This window comes from Xiphophorus couchianus, chromosome 11, assembly GCF_001444195.1.
Source record: "Xiphophorus couchianus chromosome 11, X_couchianus-1.0, whole genome shotgun sequence".
Lineage (NCBI taxonomy): Eukaryota > Metazoa > Chordata > Actinopteri > Cyprinodontiformes > Poeciliidae > Xiphophorus > Xiphophorus couchianus.
In genome coordinates, this window is record NC_040238.1 from 14,445,942 (window position 1) to 14,468,533 (window position 22,592).

A 22,592-nucleotide genomic window follows, 5' to 3' on the forward strand; every position below is an offset into this window, starting at 1 on the left:
TGGCATTCCTCATTGGGATCAATGGTGTCCGTTAGCCTTGAGCTAACGAAACGCCGCCGGTGCCACTTTGATATTCTGCCTTTTTGGACCCGTTGTGTTTGTCTCTGAAGCTTTCAGGAGCTTTTTACCGTTGGGAGAATGTAGAACTTTGTACAATCAGATTCTTACCATGACGACGACGACGATGATGATGATATTATACCTTCTTGTGTGGCGTTTGTATATTTGAAGCTTTTTAAGCTTCCAGCTTCCTGGTTTGGGTTTTTCCGTGTTTTAGCAGCTGCTGAATGTTTTCCCTGCTGCTGCCCTTTGGTTCGCTTCACACTGATCTCTGGGTCATCCGGAGTCCAGGTTGAGGATCCAGGGGGGCGGGACATCGGGGGCGGAGCCTTCTAGCTAAGGTTTAGGCGACTCCCACTGATCCAACAGGAAGTTGAGTCAGAAAGCCGCTGCACCTTAAGGCGGGTCCATCAGGTTCTGTTCTGGTGACCTGTTCTGTTCCTCCTGCTCTGAATTCATGCTTTCATATCAGTGGTGGGCACAATAATGCTAATGCGCTAACAGCAGAGCTACTTTTTAGCTTCAGCGTTGTTGCTAACTTAGCTTGTCCTGACTTGATTTTTCTGGATAAATTCTGAAGTGCTAATTTTCCCAGCTATTTTATGAACCTTCAGTTGAATAAAGTTGAACATGAAAAGCATGTAAACATCATTTTGTAATGAACATGGAAATCATAATGTCAACATTAAAGCGGTGCTGAAGGGTTGTCAATAATCTGAATGGCTTTGCTGTTAGCATTTGTTAAATACCGTGTTGTTGTAGCGTGTTAGCATTAGCGTAGCTAAATTTTTAGCTAGCGGTGCACACCACTGCAGAAAATCTCTGTTTACGCTCCTGTCCCTTTAAGATGCCCCTCTCTGCTGATTGGCTAGCCTGTGGACGAGCCCTGACCTTTAGAGCCAGTGTTTGCTGCAGCTGATTGATAATAAATTGCTGCAGCCAGCCTGCATTGCAATGCCGCGCCTGGACTCCGGGTGGCGCCGCAGAGCGAACGGCTGTTTCCTACAGTCGCGGTGGTTTTTACAGCTGCACCTTCACTCTGAACTCTTACGACACTTGAAAGTATTTATTAGTGGTGAACGATGCAAAAATATCTGAGATGTCATTTTTTAGAAACTTTTGCTGTTGAGGCTGAGTCGATTCCTCTCCCGAAAAGAATCGTTCTGCTGCAGGATCCGCTTCAGGATCCGCTTCCCGACTCAGCGGCGCGGCGGCGTTAAGATGTGGGATCTCACCTCTCCGCCGCAGCTCTGCAGACAGGAAGCAGGAAGAAGCTCCAGACGTTAATAAGTTAATAAATGAGCCGGCTGAATGTATCCCTGCTGGTTTAAGGTCCAGCCCAGAGAGCTCCTCTTCCTGCTTCCTGTCGGCCTGCAGAACCAATCAGTGATCAATAGTCCCCAATAATCCTCTCAGCTTTTTCTACTATGATGGATATTGTTCTGTACTGTATTAACTGGACTAATGCTGCATGCTCAGTGTTTGCCTGTGGGAGTCTGTGTGTGTCTGAGGGAGAGAGTGTGTTTTTAAATAGTTTCTTTTGTAGTTTTTGGAGTATTTTCTTCTTCTGCATCGTGTTCAATATGATTCTGTAAATAAATGAGATGGTCAAACTCTCTGCTCTGATTGGTCCGTTTCTCCTCCCAGTATTCACACACTGCTCTAATATCTGGTTTCTAGATGCTCTGAGCTTCTGCAGTGGTACCGGGTCAGGTACCAGGTCAGACCGGTTTAATCTGTCAGAGTTAGAAAAACTGCTGAATTTTAGATTGATTCTAATAATACAGTTATTTCTCTGATAGCTCATTAAAACAGGAGAAATAAATATGCTAAATTAATAAAACTTTAAAATGTGATATAGTCATGCATGCACATGAATATTTTCATTAATTAAAAATTATAAACATAAAGAAAATAATATAAACTAGTTGCTTCAAAATAAATATAAGTTAAAAACAAAGAAATTATTAGTCTTTTTTTCATGTGAAACAATATTTAAAAATGAACAAATAATTAGACTCTATTTACATAATGTAAGACAAGATCAATTAAAAAGATGATAAAATTAAAATAAAAGCACCATATAATTAGCAACAAAACAAAATCATGAGACTATAAAGATAGCTGAGTGTGATCAGATCAAAATTGAGATTGAAGGATTCAATCTGATAAACAGCGAGGGAAGAAGTGTCCAGCAGGGGGCAGCAGCAGCAGCTCGAGAGTCTCATTATTTCTACTTCCGGTGGCGGAATTTCCTTCCTTTCTGATTGTGCTCAGTGAAGAGACGCTGTAAGGTGAGTCCTGCTGAGGAATAAATCCGCTTTAATCTTCCTTTCAGGTGACCATCCTACCAACCCAAGTGTGTTTTCTGACAGATTGATGCATTAAGGTTCTGGTGGGGTCTGAATTAAGTTTCTGTGAAATATTAAAGCTACGTTTATGTTCCGTTTTCCGCTGTGCCGTGCCGCCATGTTACGTTTCTCACGGTGCTTTCTCTAGCAAAAAGAAAATAGAGCTGGTTTATTGTGAAAGTTATTATTTTAGAGATTATTTAGGGTTCGGAATGATGAGGTGGGCTGTTCATAGCGTTGAAATTCTTCACCAGGTGATAAATGTTAGGTTTATTTCAGCTGTGTCTGAGGGAAAGCTAACATGCTAACACTATCCTGGCTGCGGGTTGTGACTCGATGTAAATGTAGAATTTACTGCAATATTTAATAGCAGATCCGAACTTCAGGAGAACATTCTGGTGTCAGTCCGTTAAAAGGACTGGGGCCGCAGCTTTAACTGACTCTGGTATCAGTTCTGGTTAGCATCCGTAGCATCAAGCTGCAGGTCGAGCTTCCATTGCCGGACAGCTGCTGGTGTGATTCTGAACCTACTGCTCTGCTTGGTTCTGAACACACCCAGTAAGGGACTGGTTCTGAGAGGACCCAGTATCTCTGTGATGCTCTGGTTCTGAACAGACACGGTGAGGCTGTGATGTTCTGGTTCTGATGCTGTGGTTCCGTCAGCAGACATGGCTCCCCGTAAAGGCAAGGAGAAGAAGGAGGAGCAGGTGATCAGCCTGGGCCCGCAGGTGGCTGAGGGAGAGAACGTGTTCGGCGTCTGCCACATCTTCGCCTCCTTCAACGACACCTTTGTCCACGTCACCGACCTCTCCGGGAAGTAAGTGCACCCCCGTCCCAACCTCAGACTCCCCAGTCTGGTTCTGACGACCGCTTGTTTCCAGGGAGACGATCTGCCGCGTGACCGGCGGCATGAAGGTGAAAGCAGACAGAGACGAGTCGTCGCCGTACGCCGCCATGTTGGCGGCTCAGGACGTGGCGCAGCGCTGCAAGGAGCTGGGCATCACGGCGCTGCACATCAAGCTGAGGGCCACCGGAGGGAACAGGTAGGCTCAGCTGGAGGTCAGGGTTTACTGCCCGGAGGTCAGCACACTGAGCTGTGTCTCTGTTGCAGGACAAAGACTCCTGGACCTGGAGCCCAGTCTGCACTCAGAGCTCTGGCCCGGTCCGGCATGAAGATCGGACGCATCGGTACTACTTACTCACACACAGTCGTGTTTTCCATTGACTTCCATTCATTTCTACAGCCTAACCACCTTAGCCCTGACCTCTAACCCTAAAGCACTGGTCCCTACAACCCACACTGTAGACAGAGATGTTCCCACCAGGATATAAAGACCTGGTTCACACACACAGTGTGTTTAGTGTTCCACCAGGTGGGTTCTGGCCCAGTTCTGGTCTAGTCTCTTCAGGTAGAAGCTGAGCTCTGATTTGCTCGTTGTCCTTAGTCACAAAGGATTATTATGGTTATTATGGGATGTTTGTGAAATTTGTCTACATTTGCAGACTCATTTGTTTCCATGGTAACCATGTTTAACTGTAATCATGAAGTCAGTATGTTATGCTGGCGTTATTGTGGTTCCAATTGGGACTTTACTGCCCCCACTGGACACTTGGAGAAGTTTCTGTCTAAACTTAAAACTTTATTTTCCATCTAAAGTTTAACATTGACTTAAACTCAGGTGAAATCTACTGATTGAGTCATGTGACTAGTGAGGGATTTTGGGTAATGAAGGCGCCAGCAGAACAATACACATTTCTAGTGCAGAAAACTGTAACAGACGCCGACATCGGAAGTAGAGACAGAGGAACGCTGACTGGCTCAGGATCGCTCCAGGTTTTATGTTAGAGGAAACAGGAAGAAGATTTGATGATCTGAATTTTAAGCTGTTAAAGATTCTGCTGATCTTTAATAGATCAGCAGAATCTGATCAGATCAGATCTGATGATCTGATCTAAAGGAGCTGTAGACGTTACCAGGATGGACAGAAACAAATCTTTACCAGAAATATGTCAGACATATTGATCGCTTACAAATAAACAGTTAGCATAATAAAATAAAAAGGTCTCGTTTCAGATCAGTGGCTGCTGTTGTAAACAATATAGCTTTATTTTGTTTCCCTTTTATATCAATATTTCCCACTCAGTGTTTGTCATGAACATCTGGCTAACTTTCAGAGAAAAGTATAAAATAAACGAGTAAAAGCCACTTGGTCACTTGAAACCCTTCAGATAGAGGTTTGATCCATGAGGTTTAAAATATCTGCATTGTTTTCCTGAAGGTAGAATAAATGTTTCTGGGCTAGAGGTCAGGGAAATGCATTAAAATCATCTAAACAACTCAGACTTGTCATAACTCTGTGATTCCTGGATGTTTTTCTGCTCTGCAGGCAGAAACCAGTCTGCTGCAGAGCCCCTCCCCCACCTGTTGCTGGGAGGGGCATTAACCTGGGACAAATTCATCATCACATTTAATGATCTGATGTTTAAACTGTTTTCTCTATTTGTTCAGTGACTGTATGGAGATCAATAACTGATTAAATGTTAATAACTGAGGGTGGTTCAGAAATCCCGTCTCTCTTTGGGCCTGAAGCAGAACCTGTCTGTGGCTCTGCCTGTTGTCATGGTTACCATCATTGGTCACCAAAAACCACAGCCTGGTTCTGCTGTCATGGAGTTCTGCTCTGTGGTTCTGATTATCTGTTCGGTTCAAAGTGTCAAGTGAACCTCCGGAATGGTTCTGGTGCACCGTCCCTTTAACTGACCGCCACGTTCTTCTTCTTCTTGTGTCCAGAGGACGTCACTCCGATCCCGTCAGACTCTACCAGGAGGAAGGGCGGTCGCCGCGGTCGCCGTCTGTAAACAGCTGCTGGAATTTCACAATAAAAGCTTATGTTTAACTCTTGAGTCTGGTTGATGTGAAAATGTTCTGATTGGTTCTGAAGCTGAAACCCGCCGAGCCCAGACTGGCTCTGACCAGCAGGGGGCGCAGCCAGCCAGACGTCAACATGGGGTACATAAAGGTTTATGTTGCCTTTAAAATAACCACTTTATTAATCTGAAAGGATGTTTAGCATAAACTGAAGGTTATTTCTAAAAATACAAAATCTGAGGTTATTTACAGTAGATATAAAGTTAACCTGCCCTGTTCATGTCAGGTTTTCAGTGTGTGAAAAAGACAATTTCACAACTTTTTTACACTTTTAATGTGACCTTTGACCTGCACAATTTAGCAGAAAAACAAACTGAAAAATGCAGAGGGAAAAGAAATAACCTGGCTGCATAAACTCCTTCAAGCTAACGGCTTCTTGCAGGACCTCTGGTTTTCTTCCAGCCTGTGTTTCTGGGAGGAGCCTGTTCTTTATACAGCAAACAGGCAGGTTGCCCTGTCTATGCTCAGCCCTCTTCACATGTTCCATGGGATCCAGGTCTGGACTTTGACTGGGCCATTCCAAAGCCTTAGTCTCATTGCAGTGAAGCTGTTCTTCATTTGATTTCTGTGTGTTTTGGGTCGTTAAAACATGAAGTTCCTGTGAAGGCTGAAGGTTTTACTCCAACACTGACTGGTATCTGGAGCCGTTCAGGATTCCCTCCATTCTGACTAACAGCTCCAGATCATGATGCTGCCACCACCATGCTCCACTGTAGATGTTTTCTCTTCATTGGACCATAACATGTTTTTGCTAATGAAGCCGGGCTTGGCTGTTTTCCTGTCAGCTCAGGTTTCCCTCTGGCTGGCCTGAAGCTCAGACACGTGAAGAAGACGATCGTCTCATGTAGTGCACAGACAGTAGTTACAGAAACTCCTGCAGCTCCTCCAGTGCTGCCTTCCTGTTCAGACATCCTGTTCTTGGTAATGTCGCTGTTGGGCCATATTTATTCTCCACTGTTCCATGTGGATCCTTGGAAATTCTTTTGTAGCCTTCCCCTGACTGATACCTTTGAATATGAAGACCCCTCTGATGCCTTGGAGGCTCTCCATGCTTTGTGCTGGGAAATGTCTGTAAACATGTCAGGAAAAGCAAACGAGACCAGCTGAACTCTGTGGGCGGGAAATGACTCCCAAATCCCCCAAGCCGCCGGGCCTGGACCGTTCTCATTTCTTTATCTTCTGTCCAGCTGCTGCCTCATTTTTATCAGAACCGAGTGGATAGACTAGAATAGAATTCAACTTTATTGTCATTGCACTATCACAAGTACAAGCAACGAGATGTAGTTTGCATCTATCCAGAAGTGCTCTACGAAATATAAATATTTATTTACAGATGTACAAGACTATGTCTGTATGGACTATAAGGGGTTATAGCAAGAGATACAGATATTGTGTATAAATATAAATATGGAAGCTATATGCAAAGAATATACAAGAATGTTAGGGAATGGATTATAGATGTATATAATATAATACAAGATCCGAACAGATCCAGAACTTCCTCATAACAAAACGATTTTTAGATTTTTACACGTGTGAACAACAGAGCAGCTGATTAGATTCAACATAGAGGGAAACTCCTGTCTGAACCATCATGGAACGTTGCCATGGAAATGGCCCTCTGTCGTCTCCATGGCAACGCCACGATGCTGGGATGTTGGTATAAAAAGGTTTTCCTGCTCTGAGCTCCGGTGGAGCCGGTGGAGGACTTTCTCTGATTGATGTCTCAGGTCGGTAGATCAGAGCAGCTTTGGACCTGGTTCTGATGACGTCCGGTTCTGACGTCATCGTTGGACCCGTTGGTTCGGTCCAACGGTAATTACTTAACCACATTTCAGCCAAAAACTATATATAAAGTATCAACAAATTAAGCAACATTTTCCAGTCAGGTTCTTCAAATTGCTGAATAACTGAGGTTCAGACAAATTTTTTGTAGCAAAGGGTTTCTCTATCCGTTCATCTTTCCAGAGTTTCTTTAATTATTCGTGGACTATGGATGCTAACATTAGCATTAGCTGCTACCTGTTAGCATTCAGATGCTATTTTAGGCTAGTGTAGCTTCTCTGATAGACTAACTGCTTTTAGCACAAGTTGAACACAGCAGTTTTCCAGCGTGACTGCAGCTGCTGTCCAGCAGGGGGCGCAGTCACACCGAGCAGCTGCAGCAATTCTGGCTGGTCCAGAGTCACAACATCAAATTATTTCACACACACACACACACACACACACGGCGGCAGCGGAGGGAGGAGATAATGACAGAGTGAAGGAGCCGGAGCTCCGGCGCTCAGTCAGTCTGGATCGGTCCGTCTCCCGTCTGTCCCTCCACCATGGACCGGCCCGGTTCTGGACTGCTGGTCCTCGTCTTCCTGCTGCACATCAGCTGCTGCCTCTCAGGTGAGTTAAGGTTCCTCTCTTCTTCTTCTTCTGTGGTGGACAGGTCCTCCAGCCATGACCTCTGACCCCTGCATGCTCCCTCCATAAGGCTCAGAGTTTATGTTTCAGGCGCTCAGAGAATGTGAAGCAGCTCAGGTTTCATCACATCCTCCTGCGTGTGTGTGAGAGAGAGAGAAAGAGAGTGTGTGTGTGTAAATCATATCAGCTACTGTGAACACATGCATCCATCCGTCTGGGGTTCCAGGGAGGGAAAACGTCTACTGAGCGCACTTAGAGCAGGGACCTGCAGGAGTCAGAGGGATCCTGGTGTTCCTCCAGAACCAGAACCATTTCTCCAAAATAAACAAGGTCCAACCCTCAGAAAAACACCAGAATGAAGCAGAACGGATCCAAACCAGAACATCAAAACAACCTGGAGACAGAAACCAGGAAGAGAAACAACTGGACCCATCTGTACCCGACTGGACAAAGACAAACAGGAGAAGAAAGATTTAAATTCACAGTAAACTCAAAAGGAGCCAAATTAAAGATTAAAATTGTCTCGGAGGAAAGAGAAGAACCTGCATTTTGTCTCCAAACAGACGGGTTGGTTCTGGATGGAGTTTAATCAGAACCATCTGACTTCTAGGAACCGGAATCAGAACCAGGATGTTGTTGTACCTGAAGCAGTTGCCTGCGCTCGCTCTGCTCTGATTGGTGGAGCTGGGTCAGATGACTTCTGGTCTGGTTTCAAAACTGGACAGGAAGTCTAGGAAATATGCCTCAGAGTGAAGCATCTTCCTTCAGTTAAAGTCTTGGAGCCATCAGTGGACACCGGTCGGACCAGGCGGTACCAACCGACAGGAAGAACCCAAGAAGCAGAATCAGCAACTTCCAAGCTAAAGCTCTAGAGGGGTTCTCCTGAAACCAGAACATCAGAACCAACGGTCTGGTTCTGGATGGCTCTGCTGTTGACGCTACAAGATGGACAGAGAGAGACCGGTTTGGTCCAACACAAATGGACCCAGTCCAGTCCCTGGTCCCCAGTAATGAAGACCAAAGTGTCTGTTGTTTGGGTCTGACCGTAGTCCTGGTAGGGGTTGGTACCGGTTGGTCCTGGTTGGTCCTACTTTAGCTCCAGTAGCCTGTCACATATGATGAACTCGCTGGCTGCAAGTGATGACTGACTTCTAGGTTTTTAATGAAGGTTCTGCTGAAGATGCAGTTGGGTCCATTTCACATTAACTGGGTCAATAATTTTTCTGATCTGCTGACGTTGATCTGATGATGACCCGATCTTAAATATCTTCTCTCTGTCTCCCAGGTTCTCTCCATCAGGTTCTGTCAGAGTTCAGCATAATTCGTCCAATCAGAACCGACTCAGAGGGACGGCTCCTTTCAGCATCAGTCTCTGCCCACCATCCGTACCGAAGCAAGAGACACGCCCCCTCAAATAAGGACACGCCCAACAACTCCCAGGCACAACAGGCCCCGCCCACTTGGAGATCATCGTTCAGCCATTCATGGAGGGGGAGGAGTCCCAAGGAAGAGGCGGAGCTCTTCTACAACGTGACGGTGTTTGGTCGGCACCTCCACCTGCGGCTGCGTCCAAACTCCCGCCTCATCGCTCCCACTGCCACCTTGGAGTGGGAGGAGTCAGGATACCTGCACTCTGAGCCAATCAGAGAGGACGACTGTTACTACACAGGAACAGTGTCAGACCTGGACGACACGTCTGTGGCCATCAGCAACTGCGACGGACTGGTAGGTGGTTTCCAGAACCAAATTGGTCAAAACGTTCAGGACCAGATTCCTGAAAGATGAGGCTGAAATGCTTTGGGGGAACAGCGGCCATATTGGACAGGATGTTGAGAAGAGCTGACAGGGACAAAGAGTAGAGGCAAGGATCAGGTGGTGACGGAGGACAAGAAGAGGGTTGGTTCAGCAAAGGAGACTGGTAGAGACAATCTGGAGACTCCTAGACATCTGGTCCTGGTCCTGGTTTAGGTTCTGGTAGGCGTCAGTGTTTCAGATCCTTGAAGATCTGTTTCTCAGTGATCTGCTGAGGAATCTTTGGATCTGAGGAGGTAGATGTGTTTTGAACAGGACTTTCAGCTTTCCTCCAGACTGGCTTTGATCATTTTAGTCTTCATCATGATGATATTTTATCTCTGATAAAATCTGGTAAACTGTACCAACTGGGCCGATCCAGTCGGTTTTAGTTTAATGCTGGTTGCTGCCCAGACAGGTAACCTGATCCAGAACCGGGTTACAGCAGGCTCTTGTGTCTCCAGGCAGGAATGATCCGGACCGGAGGAGACGAGTTCTTTATCGAACCGCTGAAAGACGACGAAGAGGAGAGCGAAGGCGAGCGAAGGCACGTGGTTTATCGCTCTTCGGCCATCATCAGGAAACCATCAGCTGCTAATCAGACCTCAGAGGACTTCCTGCGAGGTGAGTCAAGCACTGGTTCTGTTCTGCCAGATCTGGTTCAGATAACAGCAACCGTCAGGAGGTCAGGAGTTCAGATTGTTGCATTCTGTGCTGAGTGTTAGAATGCTAACAAACCGAGCCACAGCTCCTCCACCTCCTTCATTCCAGCTGAAAGAAGGAAAATAAAATGGTGGAAAAGGTCCAGGAAACTTGGCTTTGGGCTCAGAGACACTCTGAGACACACAGAGACACACTGAGACACTCTGAGACACACTGAGACACTCGGAGACACAGAGACACTGCAAGCAAAGCACTGAAACAGAAAATGCTGTGAGACACATCTCAAAAATACACAGAACCCAGAGGAAGATTTTTCCTTCCCAATGGGTTTCCTGCCACAGTGGACTGTAGTGGTTCCCAGTGGTCTGTACTGGTCAGTACTGGTGCAGCCTCATAACTGTTCTTCAGACGGTTTATGAGGTATAGAGAGATTTTCTCTGCCTTGTCTCCATAGCAACCGTTTATGGACATCAGGGTTTGCTGGCTTCAGTGTGTGAGGTCAGAGGTCAGCCTTTGGCTTCTTGGCTTCATCTGGTTTTTATTTCCAGTGTATGTCGTAGTTAAAGCCTGTGGCAATGAGCTGAACTCTGACTGAGAGCCGCTGCTGTTCGGTTGGCCGGGTCGGGACTCGTTACAGGACTGACTGGTTCCATGTGGGAACTGGACCCGCCACTGGGATTCTGATGAGGTTCATGGAGGTCTCTGTGGTTCTGGTCCATTCTGGAAAGACCATCAGTTGTTTGGGTCCACTGAATCAGCTGAGCTGACATCCTGACCTTCAGACCGGATGAATTGTGCTTGCAGGGCCGCTGCTAGGACTGCTGAACCCGAACCCAACCCCGAGTCCAAACGGGTCAGGTCGCCGGCGCCGCGACACCATGGCTGAAATGTTTCACATTGAGGTACGTGACCTTTCTGACCTTTGCCCTCTGAACTCCAGATTTATGTCGGAACAAAATATTGGCACCTTTGATCAGTTGAGCAGATGAAATCCCAGGAGTCCATCTGCTTCTCAGCCAATCAGAGATTAGGATGAGTCACCTGAGCGCCAGAAAAACACCAGATTATTTAATCTTTCCTGGTGTCACACCTGAAGTCCAGCAGCCAGCAAAGACTTGAACTGCAGCTAGCGAAGACAGACTGGACGATTTCATAGACCCTCCTCTGTCTGGTTCTGGAGCACCAAGAGAACCATGAGTTTCTGAAGGTCTTCACTGTGATGCATCAGAACAAACCGCCTGAGAAACGGTTGGTCAGAACCAAAACCGCTCACTGCTGCTAACCTTCAAAGGTCAAAAGTTATCTTCTCCATCTCACCTTATTTTTTTGTGACTCGACGTTTCCTCATGTTTTCTACGTTGATTAATTTTGTGTTTGACATTTACGGTGTTTTCTGTGTGAGGCATTTAGTTTCCTGCTCTCTCATTGGTGCTTACCTGCCTCTGCGTCCTCCAGGTGCTGCTGGCCGTGGATTACTCCCTGCTTCTCTTCCATGGCCGCGAAAACATCCTGAAGTATCTCCTCACCCTGATGAACATTGTAGGTGGAAGCAGTCGTTAGTTTTGCATGCAGCCCTGTAGGCGCTGCAGAGCAGTGCTACTTGAATGAACCAGAACCCAGAAGGACTGCTCTGGGTTCTGGTTCCTTCTGTCTGTTGTTCTGCTCTGTCCGAACCTGCTGAGGTTTCCTGCTTTTGGTTTCATTCAGAAGCTCCTCATGCAGATTCTGCTCGTCTCCTCCAGGTCAATGAGATCTACCAGGATTCCTCTCTGGGGGCCAACATCAACGTGGTGGTAGCAAGGATCATCATGCTGAGCGGCACCAAGGTACAGGCTGCAACGTACCACAGGAAGTCACTCTGCTCAGGCCACAGTTAACAGAAAGTCACTCTGCTCAGGCCACAGTTAACAGAAAGTCAGTCTGCTCAGGCCACATGCTAACAGGAAGTCACTCTGCTAACAGGAAGTAAGTCTGCTCAGGCCATATGCTAACAGGAAGTCACTCTGCTAACAGGAAGTCAGTCTGCTCAGGCCACATGCTAACAGGAAGTCAGTCTGCTCATGCCACAACTAACAGGAATCAGTCTGCTCACGCTATAGCTAACAGGAAGTGATTGTGCTCAGGCCACATGCTAACAGGAAGTCAGTCCTGATAACAGGAAGTTGATCATCTGTAGCTCAGTGTTGTTCCTTTTAAAACCCGACATTAGGATCTCTATGTAACACCAGCTGGGTCACAGTTGTAGAGGTTCTGATCCGGCCCATTGCTCATTAAACCTCTGACCTCAATGAACTATTCAGGCAGAATAGCTCCTGTTTAAAGTAGAAAACCACTAAAAGCTGGGCTTGTTTGGCCCCTCAGTCCCAGGAGCTGATTGCAGTGGGGAATCCTCAGAAGAGCCTGGAGAACGTCTGCGGATGGTCGTATCTGCAGCAGGTGGAGCAGAGCCAGGAGGCGCAGCATGACCACACCATCTACCTGACCCGCCAGGAGTTCGGTCCCACTGGCATGCAGGGTACCACTACTTTACTACCTCTGGTACTGCTGCTGTACTACAGCTACCTATAGTACTACAGCTACCCATTGTACTACTACTACTAACAATAATAATAATAATCCCATTCCTGTGCTGTGCGGTGCTGTAGGTTATGCTCCGGTCACCGGGATGTGCCAGCTGCACCGGAGCTGTGTCCTGGTTCTAGAAGACGGATTCTCCTCGGCTTTTGTTGCTGCGCATGAGACAGGCCACGTGTGAGTCACACAATAATGGTGATACTAAGGATAATACTACCTGTTTAGTGATAAATAACTAAGCTAAGGTGTGTGTGTGCAGGCTGGGCATGGAGCACGATGGGGAGATGAACGACTGCATGGACGACGTCCCTCTGGGCAGCATCATGTCTCCCCGGGTCCAGGCCACCTTCTACCGCTATCACTGGTCCAGCTGCAGCTGGAGGGAGCTGCACCGCTACCTGAAGTGAGTAGCAGCCGCAGTGCCTGCAGCGCCAGGAGGGTTTCCACTGACAGCCGCTCCCTCTGCCCACAGCGCCTATGACTGTCTCCGTGACGACCCCTTCAGCCATGAGTGGCCCGCCCAGCCACAGCTACCGGGCTTCCAGTACACCATGGACCAGCAGTGCCGCTTCGACTTTGGCCCGGGATTCAGCATGTGTACCGCCGTAAGTCAGAGTTTAACCGAATCCAAGGTTCTTACTGATCCAGAATCCAACCGGACCCAGAGTCCAGCCGAAACCAAGGTTCTCACCGAACCTGAGCAGCGACCATTTACAGCTGCCTCTGAGTTGGTTCCTGCTGAAACCTCTGAGCAGAATGATCTACTTATTCATTAATATTAACCTGAATAGAAAATGAACCTCCTACGATCTGGTGGTATCGTCCCTTTAGCCCGTCATTCCCAGACTCTGTCTGTCAGAGGTGAAGAGCTGGCAGACATGCTGGCTGAAATGTTTCCTGTCCTGATCCAATTCAGAGGAGAAAACCACCAGAACCAAAGTCATCAGTAGAAACGTCCAGCTCATCGGGCTCAGACCTGCTGGACCCGATCTGCCAGGAATGCTTCCTGTTATCAGATCTGAACAAACACTACATCTGGACCCGGCCAGCAGCTGGACTGGAAATTTCAGAAAGCTCATTAAAGTCCTGCTAGTGTTTTCCTGTCAGTTGTAGGTTTTTTCTTCATGGAGCTCAGGGTTGTTTTCATTTTACATCTGGAGAGATTTCTGATTATTTTCTGATCAACAAGATCATATAAACCACAGATCCTGATCTCTGAGTGATCTGTGTCTTCAGTACATGACCCCTGATCCCTGCAAGCAGCTGTGGTGCAGCGACTACAACAACCCATTTTTCTGTAAGACCAAGAAAGGCCCCCCACTGGATGGGACCAAGTGCGGACCAGGCAAGGTGAGTTCACAAATTCATCGTCAACGTTTATTTAGCGGCCAAGTTCTGTTGGCAGCAGAGAAACCATCCAGTACCTCCCGGATACTGGTTGGTACCACTGCAGGACATATTTCTAGTCTTTATCCACACAGCCAGATGAGTCACCAAGGCAGCTGTCTGTTTTGCAGCACTGCTTCAAAGGCTTCTGCATCAAGCTCACCCCAAACCTCCTGAAGCAACACGGAAACTGGGGGCGCTGGAGTCCGTTCGGCAGCTGCTCCCGGACCTGTGGGGGTGGGGTCCGGTTCCGGACCAGACAGTGTGATAACCCCCCGTGAGTGACCAGCAATGATCTCACTCACCAGCTGCACCAATCAGACACACTTACCTGTCGCTGTTCTCAGTCCAGCCAATGGAGGGCGCACCTGCTACGGGAACAGCTATGAGTTCCAGCTGTGCAGCCAGGAGGACTGCCCCCCCCTCACCGACTTCAGGTCAAAACCTGGATATGTCCTTCTGCTGACCGGGTTAGAACCTGGTTCTGTCCTCAGGCTGACCGGATCAGAACATCTGAAGTGTCGTTGTGTTTCAGGGAGGATCAGTGTAAAGCCTGGAATCCATTCCTGGAGCATGAAGGAATGAAGCATCATTGGCGCCCATATGAGCATCCTGACCGTAAATACACACACTCAGACATACAAGTTAGCATGATGCTAGTAGCAGACACTGTCATGCCAACATGATGCTAGAAACAGACACACTGCTATGCTAGCATGATACTAGTAGCAGACACTGCCATGCCAACATGATGCCAGTAAAAGACATATTGCTATGAGGCGTGCTGTGGTGGCATAGGGGTTAGCGCGACCCACGTTTGGAGGCCTTGAGTCCTCGGCGCGGCTGTCGCAGGTTCGATTCCCTTACCCGGCAATATTTGCCGCATGTCTTCCCCCCTGTTCTTCCCCTTTTCCTGTCAGCCTATTTTCATATAAGGGACACTTGAGCCCACAAAAAAGACCCCCTGGAGGGGAGAAAAAAAGGACATATTGCTATGCTACCAACATGTCAAAAGTTATGCTAATGTCATATCAGTAACAGACACTCCACTATGCTAACACGCTGTCAGTAACAAACACTCCGCTATGCTAACACGTTGTCAGTAACAAACACTCCGCTATGCTAACACGTTGTCAGTAACAGACACTCCGCTATGCTAACACGTTGTCAGTAACAGACACTCCGCTATGCTAACATAATGCCAGTAAACAGGAACTAAGCTGTTCCTGGCTGCTGCTGATATAAACAGTCTCTGCTGTGGCCAGATGTGTTTTTAGGACCTCTGGGTTCATTTCTCAGTAGAATCTCCTCTCATTGTGGGGATGTTGTGTAATGCTGTGGGACGGACCAGATCTGGGTTCAACTTCAGTCTAATGTCCCTGGAATGCACTCTGTAATTCACGGGTCTCACAAATATCAAAGACAGACCTGTGTGTATGAGTGTTTGTACTTGTTTAGGCTAACTCTTCAGGACTTGTTCTGGCATTTTCATGCGTCTTTGAGGACCAATGACCAAGTAAAGGGACTGGATTAAAATGTTAATGGAGTTAATTTCAGGGTCTGTAATTAATTGCTCACATTTAAATCTAAAATCATACATCAATTAAATAAGCAACATTTCCAATTCAAGTGTTAAACCGCTGCTAAATTATTGAATAAATAGAATATGAGCTCAACAACAAAGATATTTAGTTTTTTATTCTTTCTTTTTTATTGCAAACAATTTAAAAAATAAAATAAAAATGATGTTGTTAAAACCAGAAATGTGCAAATACAAAGGTTCTGACTCAGAACTTCTGTATACAAAACCCCCCACAAAAAACAATTAATTCCATTACAATTTTTAACAAATTAAAATCTATAAAATCCATTAATTTAATTAATAAATTAAAATTATGACCATACATTTAACTTATTCGGACCAAAGCGAGGTCTGAATTATCCTAATGTGGCGATAAATACATGTGCGTGGCTGAGTACATTCTTGCATATAACACATATAGAGGAACACTTTTACCCACAAATAGAGGTCAGTGGGGAAAGTGAGGACATTTTCGCGGTCCTCTCTTTTTTTGCAGCTTCTAGCTTAGGTAGCTTTAAAGGTAAGCAGTGGATTAAGTTCTGGTTAGGGTTAGTAATGAGTAAACTAGTATTGTGTAGTGTCCAGGTTAGGCACAAATGCAGTTAGTAAAATGAATGGAAGTCAATGCAAAGTCCTCAGTTTGTATAGAAGTACATGGATGTGTGTGTGTGTGTGGGCGCGTGTGTGGTGTGTGTGGTGGGGGTGTGCGCTCACATGTTAAAGTCATCACACAGGAATCTGTTGTTGGAAGGAAACTCTGAGCCTCTCTTCCCTTTAACTCTTCATCATCTGAGAATAATTTAGTGTCTGCAAGATTTTTATGATCATCTTCAGATATTCCACCTTAAATCTCTCTGAGCCTGTGTGTGTGTGTGTGTGTGTGTGTGTGCAGAGGACGAGCGTTGCCGTCTGTACTGTCAGTCCAAGGAGACGGGTGCCGTGGTGTCCATGAACAGAATGGTGCATGATGGGACGCTGTGTTCCTACGACGATGCCTACAGCGTCTGCGTCCGAGGAGAGTGTGAGGTCTTTATTGTGCTTCAGTTTCCAGGCCTGACTCACATCTTGATCTGTTTTTTCCTGACTCTTGTTTCTAATTTACTGAGGAATAAAGAGGGAAATAAAAACTCTTGACCCAAGATGAGCCTGAATAATTAGGATTTTATTTTCTTTCGGCCAGTTGTTGTTTTCCCTGTGATTGACCAATTTGACCATTTTATTGTAGAATTAGTTCCTATTTTCTGAGGTCTTGTCGCTCAGCAGCGTTGCGTTGCTCAGCATTGTTGCATGTCCTCCCCCCCTGCAGCATGTGGGATGCGACGGCCAGATCGCCTCGGACCGTCGGGAGGATCAGTGCGGAGTCTGTGGGGGAGACGACTCCACCTGTAAGATCGTTAAGGGGAACTTCACCCGCAGCACCAGGAAGCTAGGTGACTCACTGATCAGGCACAACATTATGACCACCCACAGCTTCTCCATCAGAGAAACCTCGGGGACTGGGTCAGGGTCTTCAGTCTGATGGGTCTGATGTTCTCTTTGTCAAAGCTGTTACATCCAATTGTCATGAAAATTATAAACTAATGTTTGAAATGTCACAAAAAAACAGCAAAGAAACAAACATAAAATGTGAATTTCCATGTTGGTATGGAGTAAATCAACCAGGCTGACATGGCTCAGATGTTGCCGCTACGTATGGCAGGAATAACAGGAAGTGGAGGTCGCTAACTGGACCAGGGTCCTTGGTGCCTCTGGTAAGGCTCAGACCCACCAGTGACTGGGAGCGATTGTTACATCTGAACTTACTCAGCTAATGTGTGTCACAAGTCTGTGTAGCGCTGTTAGCTACAGATAACCACTGCTAATGGCAGCTAATAGCAGCTAGCAGGAGCTAGAAGCAGCTAACCAATGATATCCTGCCTCAGCTATGCTGATGATATTTAGCAGTTTCTCATCACCACCTCCTCATATGAAACTGAAAACTTTCTTTCCTGTCTTTCTTTCTTCACTCTGGACAGTTAAAAGCATTTTTTTAATCTGCTTTTGGTTTTTCTGTCTAGTTTTAGCTTAACTGTTTAGGACTTTGGAATTTCTAAATCCTGAAGGAATTTGGAATTTAGAAATAAAGTTTTCAATTCTTCAAACTTCGGGTTGTGGACCAACCAGTCTGAGGCTTCAGGTTCCTCATATGGTCAGGTTCTGACTGCTTGGACTCCAGAACCAAAGCAGATCTTTGGAGTGCTGATGGAGTCTGTGGTCGTAATGTTATAACAGGTTGATGAATGTCTGAATGATGATTGGCCCCATACTGTAGGTTACCTGAAGATGCTGGAAATCCCCAAAGGAGCCAGGCATCTGGTGATTCAGGAGTTTAAGGGGAGCCCTCACACCCTGGGTAGGTGGACTAAAGACGCTTTCGGTCGGCCGATGACTCAGGAACAAAGTTGATCTAGTTTTACGTTGCAGCCGTGAAGAACCAGGAGACGGATCACTTCTTCCTCAATGATGAACATGAGATTCCTGAGAGCCGGGTGGTGATAGAGAAGGGAGTGGTGTGGCAGTACAACAAGACTGGTGAGCAGGAGGCGCTGCACAGCGACGGGCCGCTGAAGTACGGCGTCATACTCATGGTCAGTCCAAAGAAGGACCGGTGCAATACCGCCAATGGTTCTGAAAGGCCCAGAAGAGCCAACCTCCTCCTTTCTCTGCTGTTCAGGTCCGTTCTCACCTGGACTCCAAGGTAACGGTGTCTTACAGCTACATCATTCAGGACTACATCCGCTCCTCTCTTGAGTCCAACCTGGTGCAGGAGGAAGCTGTGGTCTATGAGTGGGCCCTGAAGAAGTGGTCCCACTGTTCCCAGCAATGCGGTGGAGGTATGTCCTGGCCAGCAGGTGTCCAGTCTACAGTGACCCTCCTGGGACTAAAGGTCAGCGTCTGTTGTAGGGACGCAGTACACCCGGTTTGGCTGCAGGAGGAAGGCTGACGGGAAAATGGTGGAGAGGGTCTACTGCTCCGACATCAACAAGCCCAGACCCATCAGCCGCAAGTGCAATGCTGAGAGCTGCAGATCTCCACAGTAACTCATGCAGATGACCACAGAAACCCAACATGACCAATCCGTCTGGTCAGCAGCAGCAGGCTAACATTTGGCTCTTCCACCAGGTGGGTGACTGGGGACTGGGAGGCCTGCAGCGCCTCCTGTGGGCAGACAGGGTGGCAGCGCCGCTGGGTGAGCTGCCAGCAGGAGTCCAGCAGTGGGAAGCAGCGCCGCTTAGTGAACAGCAAGCTCTGTGGCAATGACCGGCCAGAGGCCAAGCAGACCTGCAACCGGTTCCTCTGCCCCGCTGGTTGGAGGACCGGGCCCTGGACCGCGGTGAGGACATGGCTACAGGACCGCGTCTGACCCGTTTCTCCTCAAACTCTTAAAGCTGTTCTCGAGACCAAATTCCTTCAGACTTCCAGTTTCTTCCTTTATTCTGGTTTTAATTTGAATGTTGTTAAGGATTTTTACATGCTTCCCTTCACTAAGGTTCACATTTCTCTGTGGAACAGTTGTTCATGCACCCTCGGCCTTCCTTCTTACAGCTCATATAGCTGTTAACTTCCTGTTTCCTCAGACAGGTCGAATGCCAGCGGGTCACTGGTTCCAGTCCGGCGGTCTGTTTAGAGTCTAACTACCATGAATGTGTTCACAGTGTTCGGCCTCCTGTGGAAACGGGACTCAGGACCGTCAGGTTGCGTGTTTGAATCCTGAAGGTTCACCTGGAAACTGCAGCGATCTGCAGCCAATAGCAGCGCGCCCTTGTCAGGCCCCGCCCTGCAACGGTAGGCCTTGACCAATAGGCAGGTCTCTCGGCTGCAGCCAATCAACCGTTGACGGTGTGTTTCCTTCCCAGGAGATCCGAAGAATGCCATCATCCTATGGCTGTCCAGGTCCAACCCCAGCTTCCCGGCTCCACAGACATCTCCCAGTAAGAACCCGCTAATCCGTCTCCATCTTCTGACCCGTTAGACCGACGTCTCCTCGTTTGTCCTCTTTATGCCAACAACTAAACCGGTCAGAACCATCAGCCACGTCCAACTGGACCTTTGGAGCGTTGCCTATGTAGCAGAGGGGTCGTCTCTCTGACCAGAACCGATTATTGTTGTTGGTGTCTGTCTCACTGGGTCAGACTGGCATTAGCATTGCCCAATCTTTGAGGGTTCCGGCGGTTCTGTAGAACTTCTTGGACTGCTTAGATCTCCCAGAACTTTCTTGATCCCTCTGTGTCTGCAGGGCAGCGTTGCCATGGCGACCGCTCTGTCTTCTGCCGGATGGAGGCGCTGAGTCGGTACTGTTCGATCCCTGGATACAGACAGATGTGCTGCAAGTCCTGCAGCGAGAGGAACGCCAGCAACTCTGATGGGTTCAGTAACTTCACCAACTCCAGCAACTTCACCAACTCCAGCAACTTCATCAATTCCAGCAACTTCACCAACTCCAGCAACTTCACCAGATCCAGCAACTTCATCAATTCCAGCAACTTCACCAGATCCAGCAACTTCATCAATTCCAGCAACTTCACCAACTCCAGCAACTCCAGCAGCCAGAGTCCCACTGACTCCCCAGCAAACAACAGCAGGTCAGTAAAGTAGTAAATACAGTTTTAAGACATAAAATACACACTGATGTAAAACCCACTGAGACCGTGTCGGACCAGGTCTAACCAGATCAAACTGGTTCAAAATTAGTCGAAACGAACCAGAATGTTCTGATTGTTATGAATCAGTTGTCTTCTTTATGATTGCATGACATATCTGCTGAATCAACAATTTAGCTGCAAACTTTTATTTATTTATTTTGTTTTCCTCACATTTTTCTTCTTCAAACGTTCAAAGGATTTATTGGACCAAACTCAGAAGACCATACCAAACAATTCATACCAAAGAGCAACTACTACAACTGTTTGGTATTAGCCCTAGCAAACAGCTAATACCAAACGGCTAACAGCCAGCGGTCTATATCAAACAGCTAATACCAAACAGCTATACAAAATGGCTAATAGCAAACGGCTAATACCAAGCTACTTCTACCAAATGTCTTGCGCCTACATGGAGTAGAGAAGCCAATGTTTCAGAGCTCATTCCTATTTTGATGTGAAATTTGTGCCTTTGTCTTCTAGTTCCTGGGAGTTGACTGAAATGATGATGTCGGTGACCTCGTCTACCTCATCGGTTGGTGATGTAATCAGTGATGTCACCAGCACACCAACCCCTACAAGCAAGAGCAGCACCAACTTTGTCTATGTGGACTATGACTACGAGTTTCAGACGTACGTCGACAAAACGCCTGTTTTTCCAGCTACCACAGCTGCCGCAATTACTGCGGTTACCATGGTTACCACGGTTACCTCCACAGCTGGAACTACGACAGCACGGCCGATAGGAACCACTCCAGAGTATCTGCTGAGCAGGAGAACCGCCCTGGTGTCCGTGGTTACGGTTGATCAGAACCAGACAGCGCCACCAATCAGAACCTCCGAACACACTGCCACAGCACCAGGTGTGCCGGCACCGGCCTCCAGGGAGAAGAACTCGGTGGATGAGGTCCAGTACCGGGTGGTTGGAGCGGACGGTACCACCAGAAACCAGCAGAACCTCTTCGTTCCCCGAGTGCTGCCTTTCCACGAACGGACTCAGAACCAGCGCATCCAGCAGCTTCTGAAGGAGAGGCAGCTGCAGAACCTTCTGAGACTGGAAGAACGAACCAGGGCGAGGCGGAACCTCCTGGCCCAGCAGAACCAGACCAGGGCAAGGTGGAGGGACTGACCCAGTTCTGTTGGGCTTAATAATATCAGTCAATGAGAAACAGAAACTGACAGAAACTCCTCCATCTTTGTTTCTCTGAGCTTAAAGCAAAGTTACTCTTTCAGGCATGAACGACCAGAACCGGGCCGCAGAACGCTCCGGTTCTGTTGGGTTTTATACTCATGCTGTTTGTACCAACTAATCCTGTCTTAATAAAGCAAAGTCTCTTCCAGCTTCTGATGTCATCATGACTCATCAACATCTGGATCGCCTCAGTCCGTCTGAGTGTCCCGCAGTCCGCCAAGGTTTACGGGAAAACCAGAACCCTTTACGGGCCTCTGGGCCCACCAAACCCGGCCAGAACCAACCAGAACCAGGGGTTCTGCATCATAACTTGGTATGAATGGCGGTTGGAGTCCTGTCTCAGTCTGGCAGCCATCTTGTTTCTAGAGAAGAGTTTTTCTCCTTCAATCCTTCCTAGCAGCCAGACTGGTTCAGGGTTATGACCTTTAACCTGTGGGATGTTTGGTCAGCTCTCTTAGCTTCACGCTCTGACCTCTGGCCTCTGACCTTGGAGCAGGTGCTGACTTCAACCCAAATCACCAGGTTCTTGTCCCGTCTCAGGTCCTGGTGTTGCCATGGTAAGTGTTTCCCGGGCAGGTTCTCCAGCAGCCAACCTGCAGGTTCTGGAAAGTGCTGCTGATCCAGAATCGGTCCCTGCTTCCAGAACCACCTGATGCCAGTCAGTGAATCAGCCACCAACTGAGACAGGAAGCAGGGAAGGCCTAAAGCAGGCAGGGCAGGAGGACCAGGGACCAGGGAACATGCAGATCCTGCTGCTCCAGGATCTGCATGTTCTGGTTCTGGTTCTGTTTCCAGACCAGAACCATACCCAGGACTTAGCCTGGCCCTGCAGAATGAGGCGGTTCTGATTTGGTTTTCCGGTCCTGACTGGGTCAGGCACCGCCCCCTGGTGAGCAACTTTTAAGCAACACGTTTAACTGATTAGCTTAGCGGTTACGTGGTCCATGAAGGCGTTGACCGATCAGAAAGCCCG

General features: G+C 47.5%; 2 protein-coding genes and 1 long non-coding RNA gene across 3 annotated transcripts; all 3 read left to right on the forward strand.

Annotated features, from left to right (window-relative positions):
* Nucleotides 1-2,215: 2,215 nt before the first annotated feature.
* Nucleotides 2,216-5,315, forward strand: rps14 (ribosomal protein S14). Its single transcript, XM_028031039.1, has 5 exons — nucleotides 2,216-2,354; nucleotides 3,078-3,228; nucleotides 3,293-3,454; nucleotides 3,523-3,599; nucleotides 5,203-5,315. The coding sequence occupies exons 2-5, from the start codon at nucleotides 3,080-3,082 to the stop codon at nucleotides 5,268-5,270; spliced, it is 456 nt and encodes a 151-aa protein (XP_027886840.1). The 5' UTR covers nucleotides 2,216-2,354; nucleotides 3,078-3,079; the 3' UTR covers nucleotides 5,271-5,315.
* Nucleotides 3,606-4,963, forward strand: LOC114152901 (uncharacterized). The gene is made up of 2 exons (XR_003597239.1): nucleotides 3,606-3,774; nucleotides 3,821-4,963. It is a non-coding gene; the product is annotated as an uncharacterized LOC114152901 (long non-coding RNA).
* A 2,266-nt stretch (nucleotides 5,316-7,581) lies between the features above and the next one.
* LOC114152804 (A disintegrin and metalloproteinase with thrombospondin motifs 2-like) lies at nucleotides 7,582-21,767 on the forward strand. The gene is made up of 25 exons (XM_028030838.1): nucleotides 7,582-7,734; nucleotides 9,038-9,477; nucleotides 10,008-10,167; nucleotides 11,011-11,108; nucleotides 11,662-11,745; nucleotides 11,949-12,032; nucleotides 12,568-12,721; nucleotides 12,852-12,957; nucleotides 13,040-13,183; nucleotides 13,253-13,385; nucleotides 14,017-14,130; nucleotides 14,298-14,443; nucleotides 14,514-14,603; nucleotides 14,702-14,784; nucleotides 16,641-16,774; nucleotides 17,055-17,178; nucleotides 18,060-18,140; nucleotides 18,212-18,375; nucleotides 18,462-18,621; nucleotides 18,692-18,824; nucleotides 18,911-19,121; nucleotides 19,444-19,573; nucleotides 19,645-19,719; nucleotides 20,025-20,370; nucleotides 20,911-21,767. The coding sequence occupies exons 1-25, from the start codon at nucleotides 7,668-7,670 to the stop codon at nucleotides 21,554-21,556; spliced, it is 4,107 nt and encodes a 1,368-aa protein (XP_027886639.1). The 5' UTR covers nucleotides 7,582-7,667; the 3' UTR covers nucleotides 21,557-21,767.
* Nucleotides 21,768-22,592: the final 825 nt, after the last annotated feature.

What these genes read in the sequence shown, in the direction of transcription:
- rps14 (XM_028031039.1), top strand. Translation starts at nt 3,080, where the DNA reads ATGGCTCCCCGTAAAGGCAAGGAGAAGAAGGAGGAGCAGGTGATCAGC. An exon ending in GTCACCGACCTCTCCGGGAA is followed by an intron (nt 3,229 to 3,292) that starts GTAAGTGCACCC and finishes GCTTGTTTCCAG; the next exon opens with GGAGACGATCTGCCGCGTGA. An exon ending in AGGGCCACCGGAGGGAACAG is followed by an intron (nt 3,455 to 3,522) that starts GTAGGCTCAGCT and finishes TCTCTGTTGCAG; the next exon opens with GACAAAGACTCCTGGACCTG.
- LOC114152804 (XM_028030838.1), top strand. Translation starts at nt 7,668, where the DNA reads ATGGACCGGCCCGGTTCTGGACTGCTGGTCCTCGTCTTCCTGCTGCAC. An exon ending in GCGCATGAGACAGGCCACGT is followed by an intron (nt 12,958 to 13,039) that starts GTGAGTCACACA and finishes GTGTGTGTGCAG; the next exon opens with GCTGGGCATGGAGCACGATG. An exon ending in GGCTCCACAGACATCTCCCA is followed by an intron (nt 19,720 to 20,024) that starts GTAAGAACCCGC and finishes CTGTGTCTGCAG; the next exon opens with GGCAGCGTTGCCATGGCGAC.